Source organism: Sesamum indicum, linkage group LG4, assembly GCF_000512975.1.
Source record: "Sesamum indicum cultivar Zhongzhi No. 13 linkage group LG4, S_indicum_v1.0, whole genome shotgun sequence".
Classification (NCBI taxonomy): domain Eukaryota; kingdom Viridiplantae; phylum Streptophyta; class Magnoliopsida; order Lamiales; family Pedaliaceae; genus Sesamum; species Sesamum indicum.
This window is the reverse complement of record NC_026148.1, coordinates 12,408,603-12,423,036: the sequence shown is the minus strand read 5'-3', so window position 1 is coordinate 12,423,036 and position 14,434 is coordinate 12,408,603. Positions and strand designations below refer to the sequence as shown.

Sequence of the window (14,434 nt, the reverse complement as noted above, 5' to 3'; positions counted from 1 at the left end):
AATTACATATAGCACCTTGAGTTTACTTTTTTCTAACAAATAAGTCCTTTTGTTAGTCAAAATTTATCGACTTTATTGATATTAACAAGAAATTAGAAAAAATATATTTACCTCAAATTGACTTACTATTGACTTATAAAAGGTCGAATAAATATTTTTATGATCAAATTACCCTCATACGTCTTCACGCGTTGATGCATGTGAGGAGGTATATTTTTGCCGTTGTAAGGGTAATTTAGTTCAAAAAAAATTATTTCACCTGCAATAAATTAGTTTTAAGTCAATTAAAGATAAATATCAATTTTTATTTATTTTTTCATTAATATCAGCAAATTTAGTACATTTTAACTAATTGAGGAACTTATTTACTAGACGAAAGCAAACCTCAGGGGTTAGATGTAATCTTCCAAATCATAATGGATCTATGTATAATTATACCAAATCTCAAGAAAGAGAAGTGTAATTATCGCTTTTGAATAAGGTAATCATGTAACATGCAATTCTTTTTTTTTTTTGGTATAAAAAGATATGACCCACTTTTGTATTTTCATGAGCGGAAGGAGAAAGGAATGATTAGTAAAAAACTTAAGCGATTTATTTTTTTAAAAAAAATAAACAAAAACGAATGATTCACGAATTATTATTACAAATCAATTGAACCCTTAATATTCTTGTCGGAAATATCAGACAAAACCCACATCAATAACTTCAACATAATTCTTTTTGATGATATAATTTCAACATAATTACAAGAGTAAAAAAGTCATGGTTGAAAATAACGGGGGCAATTACATTGCCCTTTAATAAAGTTAATGTAATTATACGTGAATCCCTTAAAATTTAAAAAATTATATTTAATATTCCTAATATTTGTTTTCATCTAATAAATAAACTCTCTCGTTAATCAAAATTTATCAAATTAGTTGATATTACCAAAAAAGTTGAAGAAGATCTATGTTTACCCGATTGACTTATATTGACTTATTGCAGATGAAACAAATATTTTTTAATCAAATTACCTTTTTACATCTTCACACGCTAATGCATATGAGGAAGTATGTTTTCACCATTATAACATATTGGTCAGAAAAGATTAGTCTGACCTGCAATAAGTGAATAATGAGTCAATCAACGATAAATATGATTCTCGTTCAATTTTTTTGCGAATATCAATAAATTTTGTAAATTTGACTAATAGAGGGATCTAATTTCTCAAACCGCAATGGTCTACGCGCAATTACACTAATACGGTGTAATAATCCCAAGGGTAAATTACAATCGGTTCCTCTGAGGTTTACTATAACTACAAATACCTTCTTATTATTTGAAAATTACAGATGCCCCCTGAAATTAACGTTCATTCAATAAATATCCCTTAAAATGGGCTGTTATAAAAGGGTATTTGTCTAGACATCACTAATTTAATTAAAATATTCATAATTTTTCAAATAAGAAAAATAAATCTTGAAATAACATATTGTAATTTACCTTATCCCAAATAATAATAATGGTGACAACCACCTCGGGTTAATACACAAAACATAAGCATCTCGACTATCACATATATATATGTGTGTGTGTTGTGACGATGCACATTTAATGCTCTTGCATTGCGTGGATATGCTCTCGTGGTGGTTGGATTTGAGTGGAAGATGTCTGTTTTTTTCCTTGTAATTAACAGCAACTCTTAAAATTTTCAAACACACACTCACTCTTACCAAACATTATGCTCTTCTCCCTACGTCTCTATTATTAATTTATTACATCCTATGTCTCTTCTTCCTATACAAATTCAAGAATTCCATGTTAATTCACCCTTAGGTGTTAATTGCAGTGTAACTCCTCAAAATTTTTGTTAACATGGTTTTTAGCACGTTGAAAGCTGGACTACAAACTTATTCCAGTCCTAATTCCGACTCACTCTATTAATGTGATGAATGTATTGATGGGTAGTTCATAAGTATCTATATAAGCGATTTAGTGAGTATTTGTAGATGTTGGAAATAACCACTTATTGATAAAAATAAGGAGAAAAGAGTAATGATGGTTGAAATGGAAGAAACCATGTAAATAGATAGGATTGGATGTGCATAGAATATAAGAAAGATAAAGAAATGATTTGATGAAGAAGAGACAAGAAAAGAAACTTGGAATGATGTGAAGGACATTAATGAATGGAAGGAGGGGAGGTTTAGGGTTTTGTACAATTTTGAATATGATTAATTAATCTCTCTCGAGAATGGGTTTTGTTTTTTCATATTTTGGGCCGACACCAACACTTCTTACCACCTAATTTCATGTCAGCCTCTCATTAATTACTTGGTCGAGTTTTGGTCCCTGTAATAAGCTTCATTTCGAATCTTCACAACTTCTTAGTAGTGGACCTGCATTTAATGTGTCTTGTTTCGGGGCCATCATTTTCTTTTTTTTCTTTTTTTTTAACTTTCCTCAACAGAAATAATAATATTCAACTTCCCCTTAATTTCTTAAGATTCTTGCATGTGATATATATATAAATTATAAAACTAGTTTATTATATTTCATACTATTAAATTTGTTTTGGTATTAGGGTGAGATAAATCGAGTTATCTTAAAATTTGTTGTAATTATAATTATTTTTTATTATTTAAAAAAATATCAATACCCTTCCTGATATCAACGTTCGTATAATAAATACTCCTCGTGACATCCAATTGTAGGAAATATTTGCTAGATGGTCGTTAATTCCAGAAGTTATTTGTAATTTTTCAAACAACGAGTAGATATCTGTAGTTATGACAAACTTTAGGACTACATGTTGTAATTTATTCTTTGTATTATAAGAGTCCTATGTTACTCCCTCCATCCAAATTTCCAAATTGACTTATACAGGTAAATTACATTGGCATTCCTCGAGTTTATGTCTGATTAGATAGATATTCCGTACACGATAATTACATCTTCAGAAACGGTGTTGATGTAATAATTTTCACGGGTATATTTGCAAAATTTTGGCCATAAATATAAACGTACTTATAATTATAACTATAACTTTAAAAAGATATATTTATAAATTAATAAAAAATAAAAAATACTTGTAATTAAAACTACGGTGACGAGTGTCAATTTAATATACCATATATAGTTATGGGTGCAAAATAAAAGATGGGACGTGACCATAAGTTAGGTCCAAAGGAACAGTTGTAGAACAATATGAATATACAGTTTGTGTCTCTCTGACACTAAGGACCAGATGCTGTCGTCTATTCATCATCCACTCATAAGTCCACAAATAATTAGTTGAGAAATTGTATTCAACTTTTTTGATAAATTACGACGAGCTCCTTAATATTTAACATAATTATAAATATTTATTATTATTTAAAAAATTATAAACATACTTTAAATAAAAAATAATTATATAAGTCTAGATGGTGATGTAGAATTTATTATTTTATTTTTACTGATTTTTTTTTTCAAAATAATTGGAGAAAATATAAAAAAATTTAAAGGTAGATAAAGTAAATAATCGATTGAGCATATTAGTTATAAAAATATTTTAGAAATATAATTCAAAAAGGCATTTTGGATAGTTCACTATAAATATCGGATGAAAATTTAATGGAGGTTAATAAAATGTGTTGGTTGTTAGACGAAAATTAAAATTAGAGATATTTATAATTTTTAAAATAATGAATATGTATTTATAATTAAATGAAATTTATGGACGTGAATGTAATTTATCTTAATATACATACATATGAATAAAGATAGAGATAAGAGTGCAAAAATTGAGGGTTGACTGAGTAGGTTGGTTCTGAAAATAGAAGAATCCACAGAATTTCGAGGAATTTAATTTGTCTACATCTCACATCACTCATGACTTTGTTCCTCGTGAAAAGATATGCTCACTTCCCATTTCTATATTTTTATTTTATTCTATAATAATAATAATAATAATAATAATAATATGTTTAAATTAATATCACAATTATTTTAATTAATAATTATGTAAGAAAAAGATCAGAGATAGAGTCTTTGGTTTTCTATTTTGTCTCTTCTTGTGTCTTGTGATAACCATCATTATCATTCAAAATATCCACCACATTCTCCAATTGATTGCTGTGTTAGATACATTACTAATTTTTCAAATAACGACAGGATATTCGTAATCATATCAAATTTTAGGAAAAATCGTTATAATTTACTTTAGATATTAAATACTTTTTACAGAATCTTTTATTCAGACGACATATATTTTTGAAAATTTTGCAATAAAAAGTTCAATAAGTTAAACGAGCAACCTCTTTTGTACTTTTGGTTGTCGAAATTTAGCTTTTGAAAATTAAAAATGACTTTTGAAAAATTCCAATATTCTAATTTCATTTTATTTATAAGTTGCCGAGCACTTTAGTTAAATTTTTGCAAACATTCCTTAACCCTAATCTCTACACTAATTTTTCATTGACTAATACGGGCAGTAAATCGTAACACGATTAATTAGCTCAATCACTGATAATTAAAAGGGATGAGTTAATCGAGAATATTATATATCTATTTCTGTAGTAGTTTCTTGTTCTTTATTTTATTTGGACGTATTTATTGATTTGAATTCTCGACGTGTCAAATCAATTTTTAACAGAATATAGTAAAATTGGACAAAATATTCTACTGATGAGAGGAAAAACTGAAAAAAAAAACTAATGTATTATATGTAATAATTGATCAATAATTAAAAAATATAATGTACTCCAATAATATTACTTTTATAACTAAAAAAAATCAATTAGTTATATACTAATGAAAACAATATGTTGATTGAAATTCATGCAAAATTCTCTTGTAATATATTTTTGCATTTTAATACCTAACTGTAAAATTATTTATTGCATTTAATTTTCTCTCTGAATAATTAGTAGTTGCTTTATTTATATTTATATTTTTGTTTAGTTATAATACTATATTTGTTTAATAATTGACAAATTATTAAAATGCATGAGTTTTTTTTTTTTTTTTTACCTCTTATTAGTGGAATATTCCATCCTCTTTAATCAGATTCCGTTAAATTTAATGACTATGGACTAGAGCGAAATCTATTTAAATGACTAGTTATTGTTGCACGCGATCTCACGAGCATATAAAAAAGAATTGTGATGTGAGATATACAGAGAAAAAAAAAATTCGTGATAAGAAAGAAAAAAGCGCGTGAGAAGAAAGAAACATGTGGTGAGATGACAGAGGAAAAATATATTGTAAGTGTAAGTTTATTACAAATGTAGAAGTTTGTAAGAAAATAAACATGGAGAAAATTCCAGAGAGAAATATGGAGTAGTGAGTGGGAGAAATATTTTTATTAATTAATAAAAAAAACTTTAAAATTATTATTATGATCAAATTTGTTTTGAAGGGGGAAACTGAATTTAAGAATAAATTTGGGTATTTAAAAATTGATACAATAATTTTTTTTTCTTTTAATAACTAGTTATCGTCGCATGCGGCTCCCGTGAGCATATAAAACGAACTTTGGTGTGAGTTGATAAGATGAAATTTTCTTTTAAAAAGAACAAATTATTATTATAAATTATAATAAATGTGGATAAATAAGGAGAGGGATAAATATAGAGTAGTGGGTAGTTAACACAATAAAATTATATAATTATGAGATTATTAAAAAATACTGAAATTACTAATCTGGCCAAATTTTTTCAAAGGGAAGAAACAAAATAAAGGTCAAATTTAGATATTTAAAAATTGGTACGACAAAAGATTTTCTTTTATAATAGTACAGATGAGAATGCGGAGACCAAAGTCTAATTATATAAAATTAAATAAATAAACAACATAAATTTGGGGCCCAAAGAGCACAGAATTAAGGGTGTGTGTGTGTGTGTGTTCACGTGAATGTTTGCCCAACAAACATTCACGTTGAGCTCCTCCGAGATACAAGACTAGCTAGGATTTTTCAACTACTTCTTTTTTTTGTTTTTGTCAAGTAATTAAAATAGGGACTTATATTTACCAATTATTATAATTTAATTAAAAAACTAATTATAGAGCTTCACATTTAAAGAGGCCGACGTGGCATATATATAGTTTGTCAACCAATCACAGATTTTGGCGGCCGGCAGTCAACACATATTATGTATATATATATATATTTTAATTAATTACATGGAGCACCCCAAATGGGCTTTTTATATAATTATTCAAAAAGTGTCCTCAACTAATTATATAAGTCTAAAGATTATCGATCAGGGCTAGACATAGAGAGTAGTGTTAAATATTAATTGATTTTTTAGTATTAGGTATTTGAGGGCATGCTAGAATTTAATTTTTGGATTTTTTTAGTTAATTAAGTATGATCAGATCATAGAAAATTTTTTATATTTAGTAATTAATAGTGTATATATATTATAAATATTTTTGAAGTTAGTTACGGAATGAACCGTTTCAAAATTCAGATATAATAATTTATGTTCGAGTATTATTGATATATGAATTTTAATAAAGTATTTAATAGTCTGAATTCATTTCCTAAATTACGAAAAAGGAATTGTGTTATATATATATATGTGTGTGCGTCACTGAATTAATAATTTAATTAATTTTTTACTATAATTAATAACTAAGGTTTATTTTTTTATTTTCTATAAATTATTAGGTTTCTTGGCTTTATAAATCTGTGCTAAAGTACTTGGCCGTATAGGGTTTAGAAAGTTGAAATTTTGAGTAAAGTCAAACACTAATATATATAAATTAGATTGTGACTACAAAAATGTTAGTGTTTGTTTCATAGTGTAGGCCTTTTCCCTTTTTCAACTTTGGGGAATGGTCAATTAGGTTTTCTTATAAAATTAATTTTATCTACCTAAAAAATTTACATCTTTTTAATATAAAGTAGATTTTTAAATATTAATATAAGTTTCACTATTGATATTGATGTAATTTAATTTTTTTTTTTCAAATCCGTAAGTATAATTAAGAAAAATCCGTAAACTACAGGACTACTCTTGAAATAGAGTTATTTTATAGGACTAAAATTGTAATTTTACTTTAAAGTGATGCTACAACCCTTTGCCGGTCTAGAATCTAGTGGAGAAAAGTAATTAATTAGTAAAAGCAAATTTATTGGAATTTGGACTCGTCATATTTAAATTAGTAATTATCATGTTTAATATATAATATTATGTAGTTGAATTTCGTGAATATATATTAATTAAAGAAATAATTAAACAAATTATATTTAAATAAGCATATGAACATATATATATATATATACAAGCATTTTACTTTGCATTTAACTTAATTTTTACGACGTCAATATTTTTGTGCTATTATATAAATAATTTAATTTTTACTTTGTTAATATTCTTGTACATATGTATTTAATTAAACTTCGGAATATCATTCAGTATCTAATTATTGTTTAGTGCATAATTAAATTGCATCTTTTCTATTTTAATTAACATAAAATACCTCTTAGTGACATTTTAATTCAATTTTAGAACTTGTAATTTATTTATACAGATTTAAATAAAATGCATTTCTAATTTTAAGTAGATTGATCGTAGATAGTAGTTAATTTTGATTCATAAAAACAAATCATCTATTTCAAAAATATTTTCTTATAAAAATTAGTGTGGTAATTTTAATAATATATCACTAGAAGAAATTTAACGATATTTAATCATAGCAAATTACATGAAATCAGAAAAATTTATAAAAAAAATATACGATCAAAATACTACTCTATAAAATTAAAAAACGAGCGAGTACGTCAAATAATCTAAATTAAATAAAAAAAAATGCATATAACCCTAATTCTTAATATTGAGATTCACCATCCAATCATTAAAAAAATTACAAAATTAGTGAGACCTATATATACACTACAAGCCCAAGTTCCATACAGTAAAAAGTCTGATTAATTTAAACTTATTAGGATATATATAGACCCATTAATAATTAATACGACTAAATTAGAAATTAGCAATTAATTTGTTGAGTGTATATTATAATGTTCCACACCACATGCCTTTCAGCCCTTTCCCCACACTCAAAACTATCTAAGATTGGCTACAACACTTCCAATCTTACTCTTAATTATTCTTTTTATATATATATATATATATATATAATCAAAAACTTTATTATTATAATCATTAATCAACCTCGTCATCACTTTCGACACTACTACTGATCAAACAAATTATGATTAATATTAAACTCCCCCATCTCTTCCTATACCTCTATATATATAATCCCATTCCATTACACACTTTGATTTATACCTACAACCTTAATGTTTCTTAGCCTACCAACAACCTTAATTTCTTCATCAGTTTGAGACTTACTACTCAAAGCTTTCTTTGTCTGAATTAAGTACAAGAATGGGTGGGAACTCGCCGTGCGCTTCATGCAAGCTCCTCCGCCGGCGCTGCGCCAAGGACTGCGTATTCGCTCCGTATTTCCCGTCCGACGACCCCCACAAGTTCGCCATTGTTCACAAGGTCTTTGGTGCTAGCAATGTCAGCAAAATGTTGCAGGTGACTGCCCTCTTCTTTTCCCCTTAGCTAAACATCCGTTTCAGATTTGAACCAATGAAATGGCAAGTACATACTGTAGGATCAATCACATGAAAAATTCTTGTACGGATCAGGTCTGAAAGATAACGTTTAGGCCGTCATAGTATGCGTCCTTTGGTCTCTCCTAGGTTACAGCGTAGCGGATACTAATGTCAATTTGAAAAACCTAAGAAGCATCAAATACTTTATAAGACAGTTGGGATCTTGTATTACAGATTCGTCAGGGTATACTAACGTGACGGTACAACAAATCGGGTATTATTACAGGAGCTTCCGGTGCAGCAAAGGGCAGACGCGGTGAGCAGCCTAGTGTACGAGGCGAATGCAAGAGCGAGAGATCCGGTATACGGGTGCGTGGGCGCGATATCGTACCTGCAGAACCAAGTGTGTGAGCTCCAAATGCAGCTGGCTGTGGCTCAAGCTGAGATACTTTGCATTCAGATGCAGCAGCAAGAGCAGCAGCAGCAGGCGGCATTGGCTCCATCATTGCTGCAGCTTGAGCCGGATATTGATGATGATGATGATGATCATAAGTCGTATTTCCTCCACCCTCATCACTTGCTCAACTTCACCTCTGACAACTCTAGTGCAAATGTAATTTACGACTCTTTCAAGAAGGAATCCCACCTCTATCCCCATGACATGGTTTCTTAATTAACGATGAAATGAATAAGCTTTGATTTCATCTTAATTATTAATTCTTTTGATGAATTCCCAAATTTCGTTATAATTTCATATTAATCACCGACTAATTAATTCTTGTTCTTTTCTAATTAGCAAGGAATAAGCAATATATGATCAAACGTCAAAAATTATAACAAATACTAATTAATCATGACTGCACAATAACTATTATTTATTACTTTTATAAATAAGATCAAAATATAACCATAATTAAATATAATAATAAATATTAATTAACTGCAGTCAAAATTTAAATTTAAACATTATTTTTTGTTTTACAATAATATCATGACCTCCTATATAAACATTCCAATAAGAGAGAAGGTACAAATTAAAACTTGCAAGTAAAATATGTATATATACATACACATCAAATTAGGTTTAATTATATAAATATCTCTTATCTTTTTACAAAATTATAAGTATATATACTTCATATAGTAATTAAATTACATTGACATTCGACACCCTTTTAAAGTGTGTACTTATAATTTTTTAAAATATAGGAATTGTTTGTACAATTAGATATAATCTTAAGAATGTTAATGTAATTTATTTTAAAATAAAAAAAAGATAAAATTACACTTTTGGTCCTGAACTATATATAGGTTGTTAGTAATTTGGTCCTATAACTTAGTCAATTTATATATTTAGTCATTTTTTTATGAATTTAGTCATGAACATCTCATTTTTTTAGTTATTTTTTTTTGGCAAATTTAGTCATATATTGAGAATTTCGATTCCCTTCATATCAGAGTAGATCTCATTTTTTGTCCTACAACTATAGGTCATTAGGATTAAAATTGTCAACACATGACTGAATTTGCCCACAAAAAAATAAAATATGAGACGTTTAAAAATAAATTCATAAAAAAATACTAAATGGATAAATAAAATAAATTACAGGATTAGAAGTTGTGACGATTTATAATTACGGGAGTGAAAATATAATTTTGTCATTAAAAAAAAAAAAGGAGGGGGGGGGTAGATGAGGTACAAGTATGAAAACAAGGGGAAGATGATAAGTCAACCCCACCATGTGGAACTGAGGGGAACAACAACCAAAAAAATAAAATAAAGTACATACATATGTGTAATAAAAACAATAGTGTTCTCATCATAGCATGTAAATTAATGAATAAATGTTGTAAGGGCGGTGCCTTCTCAAACATATATATATATATATATATATATTATAGCAGACATTAATTCTGCATGCAATTAAATTACTAGTGAGCAAGTGAGGGATGAGATTGAAATAGTTATGCTCAATACTTAGTATTTATTGGTAATAAAATTAATTATATCATCATGACAATAAGGTTTGTGAGTCTTCATGGAGTTTTGAATTTACTCTACTACATTAATTCTTTTTCAAATTTGATTTTTTGGAAAAATTATTTTTTTCATTCTTTAATTTTATTACTGATAATTTTAGTCTTATAAGTATGCCTTTTGTTTATTTAGTTCTGTAAGTTACAAAAATATGATAAATAGTCTTTCGATCGTCGGAATTTTAATTTTTGGCCGGATAGATGACACGATAGCCGAGTTGGACAATTTTTGGGAGGTTTTAATCCATGTGGCTTTGGATATGAATTGGAAGACATGTTGGACAAGTTTTAAAGGGAATAAAAATTGACAAACTTTAAAAGAAAGTTAAAAAAATTTAAAGTTAAAGAAAATGTATTTATTAATTTACAAATAATATAAAAATATAGTTAATATTATTTATAGTAAATAATATAATTATTAAAATATATTTAATTTTTATATTGTAATTTTCATTTAAATTATAAAAGTTTAAAATTTTATATAATTTTTTTTTGGAATTTGGTATTTATATATGACCAGTATTAATGGCCATGTATCATTACATATGGCTGTATACGTGTATAAATTGCCGGGAATTTAACAATTATCTGCCACGTGGGTAATTTCCAGCTGATTATCAAAGTGTCACTGGAAAATTATATAGAAAAACTTAATTCGAACTATTTCTCATCAATTGTGAAATTTAGAGGACTTAATAAAAAAAGGACATATTCATCGGACTAAAATTCAGAGCAGGTAAAATTAACCGATTAAAAGAATAATTTTCCCTTTGATTTTCATATAGTTAGAAAGATTCTTGATTGAATCGAGCATTTTGGCTCAAAATCTGTTTTTTTAAGCATTTATCTATACCGTATTATGCCATTATATGATCTACAATAAAAGTAATTTAAATAGAAAAAATTTATTTGATCTGCAGTTATTGAGGGTAAATATAAATTTCTGTTTCATTGTTTTTGTTAATATCAACAAATTTTGTAAATTTTGATTAACAGATAGATCTATTTGATAGATAAAAATAAATGTTAAAATTACTGAATGTAATTCCCAAACAACAAGAAATTTACGTGTAATTACACCAAATTTCAAAAAATATGTAATTTATCCCTTTGGGATAATTACACATATCTCCCTTAAGATTTGTCCAATATGTGGCTGACTTCTCTTAAAATTTATCCAATTACAAAAGACTCCCCTTACATATTAATACTTATAACTATTTAACACATGGGTTATTATATACTATGGTGTAAATCGATGACATCGGTACATCAAGAAATACGAAAAAAAAAAAAATCAATGTTATCCCTAGTTTTATTTTGCAATTTCGTATTTTTCAATTTGGACATTTCTTTTTTTTATTTAAAAAAAAAACTATTTAACTTAGGGATAAAAGTGTATTTTACTTGAGTCGACTGCCTTTGACCACAAAATTAATATCAGAGGGGAAGTCTTTGTGATTGTACAAATTACAAGAGAGGTCATTGTAATTTAGATAGACTTTAGGAGAGATTTATATAATCAATTAGTCTGTCAGGGTTCAGTCACTCGTATAACTTACGAGAATCAAACAACGATCTCATACTTATAATTTTTAAAAAAAAATCTCAACTTTTATGGCCTGCCGCAAAGTCATATAAGTATTACTCAATTTGATTTTATATAATTTTCACAATTTTATTTTAAAAAAGTATATTATTGAAAAAAATTAAAATTTATAAATCACTCAAATTTTGGGTCCGTCGGAGTCTGCATCACTTATCGTAGTTGATTTTGAGGAAATTGAAGAGGAGACAAAGGGGAGAATTTTGATTGCAAGGGTTGTAGCAGTGAGTGTGAATAGGGTTTGGTTCACGTGGGAAGGCAGTGCAGTGTAAGTTCAGTCAGATTTTTCTACATTCATTTCCTTGTCCAATTACACATCCAATCATCTGCACATTGTAAGAGAAAGACGACATCAACTGGATAAGTTAAACTAATTAATGCAACTTTGTTACGACCCACCTCAATACATTCATTAAATAAAAACAAAAACAAAAATTCACATGCATCCCAATTTTTGTTTTGATTTATTGCTTGAGATGACAAACTCACTCGTGTCTTAAGAAGTTTCTTCCATGTAATTTTATTGATTTTCAGTACTGATTGATTATTGTATTTTTATAATGGCCGTTTCATTTAAAAATTTAATATTTATATTTGACATCTCTAACACTTAATTTTGGAATATTTCAAAATTGAGAGCAAATGAAAGCGTTTGACATCAGACGGGGCGTCTGAGTCTAAATAAAGAGCTAAAGAGTTCAAGTGGCGCGATTAATTTATTCTATGTGTGATTGATTTGATGTCGTTGAAATTTGATTTAAATAAAAAAAATAAAGTTATAAAGATGATTTGTTGATAATGGAGTTTTGAGTATGGTAAGTTTGAACATGAAATACAATTATTAATTTGGAAAAGAATGAGGGATGGGATGCAACTTTATGAAGAATTTATGGGAAATGTCAGTTATAAAGGCCAAAAAGTGGGTCAAAATGAGTGGAAAGTAAGAAGGTTCAAACTTCAAATCATGGGAAAAAATGATGTAATAAGACAAAATTTTAATACATCAACATCGGTTTCTGCGTCTTCTGTTTTCAAGGGCAGTACAGAAGAGAGGAAATGGAAGGAAGTCTATTTCTTTTTTGAGGGCTCGAGGCCTATCACATTGTCCTCCCAAAATTACACCTCATTCCCCCAATTTCTCCTTTTTCTTTTTTGAGCAGCAATGATTATACTTTTCTCTTCTCAACTTTGGTATAATTACATATAAATTTTTTGATTTAAAAAATTATATTTAGTATTTTTGAGGTTTATATTCATTTAAGAAATAGGTCCATCCGCTGGTTAAAAGTCATTAAACTCGTTAATATAAACAAAAAACTAAATGATAATGATATTTACTTTCGATTGGCTTGTTACTAATTTATACCAGGTCAAACAAATTTTTTCCGACTAAACTAATATTATAACGGTGAAGATATACCTCCTCCCACGCATTAATGTGAAGATGTATAAAAGTGACTTGATCATAAACTGATTTATTTGACTTAATATAAATCAGTGATAAGTCAATCCGGAATAAATATGAATCGTTATTCGATTTTTTGTTAATATCAGCAAATTCAACAAATTTTGACAAACGAAAGGGACTTATTTGTTAGACATAATCAAACCTCAAGAGTATTAGATGGAAGTTTTCAAACCAAAAGTGGTCCATGTGTAATTACACTAAACCTCAAAAAAGAGAAGTGTAATTATCCCTTTTAAATATATCAATTTGATAGGTAAAATCACATATTTTGGAAACAAAAATTAATATATGATTAAAAGTGATGCAAGTGAGAATTATAAGTGAATATAGAAAATAAATATAAATAGTGGCATTTAAAAGATGCTGACCGTTTGAAATAAATATAACTCATTATATATATATATGTTTTTTTTTAGAAGAAAAGATAATATAACTCATTATATTTGTATAAATATTTAAGGGTATAATTAATATTTTAAAATTTGATATCAATGTGTCACAAACCGTGCATTTATAGGCAAGAAGTGACTTTCTTTCTAGAATAGATTTCTTTTAAAAAATAAATGCAACAACATCCTTTGCCAAATATAATAATAGAGTAAAAATCCTTTTAAAAAAAGAAAAATATAAATAAAGAGTAATAGAGCTTCCTAAACTTTTAAAAGGAGGTCAATGGAACTTCCAAACATGGGTGGGGGTAAAGTTTTTCCGTAAAACATCCAAATATAGCGTCAGAATGTGTTTGTCGGGAAGATTTTGTATCAATTAGTATCTTCAC

At 27.5% G+C, this 14,434-nt stretch overlaps 1 protein-coding gene across 1 annotated transcript; it reads left to right on the top strand.

Moving 5' to 3' along the window:
* LOC105160852 (LOB domain-containing protein 12-like) lies at window positions 8,279-9,253 on the top strand. Its single transcript, XM_011078350.2, has 2 exons — window positions 8,279-8,525; window positions 8,832-9,253. Exons 1-2 carry the CDS (start codon window positions 8,370-8,372, stop codon window positions 9,216-9,218), a joined length of 543 nt encoding a protein of 180 aa, XP_011076652.1. The 5' UTR covers window positions 8,279-8,369; the 3' UTR covers window positions 9,219-9,253.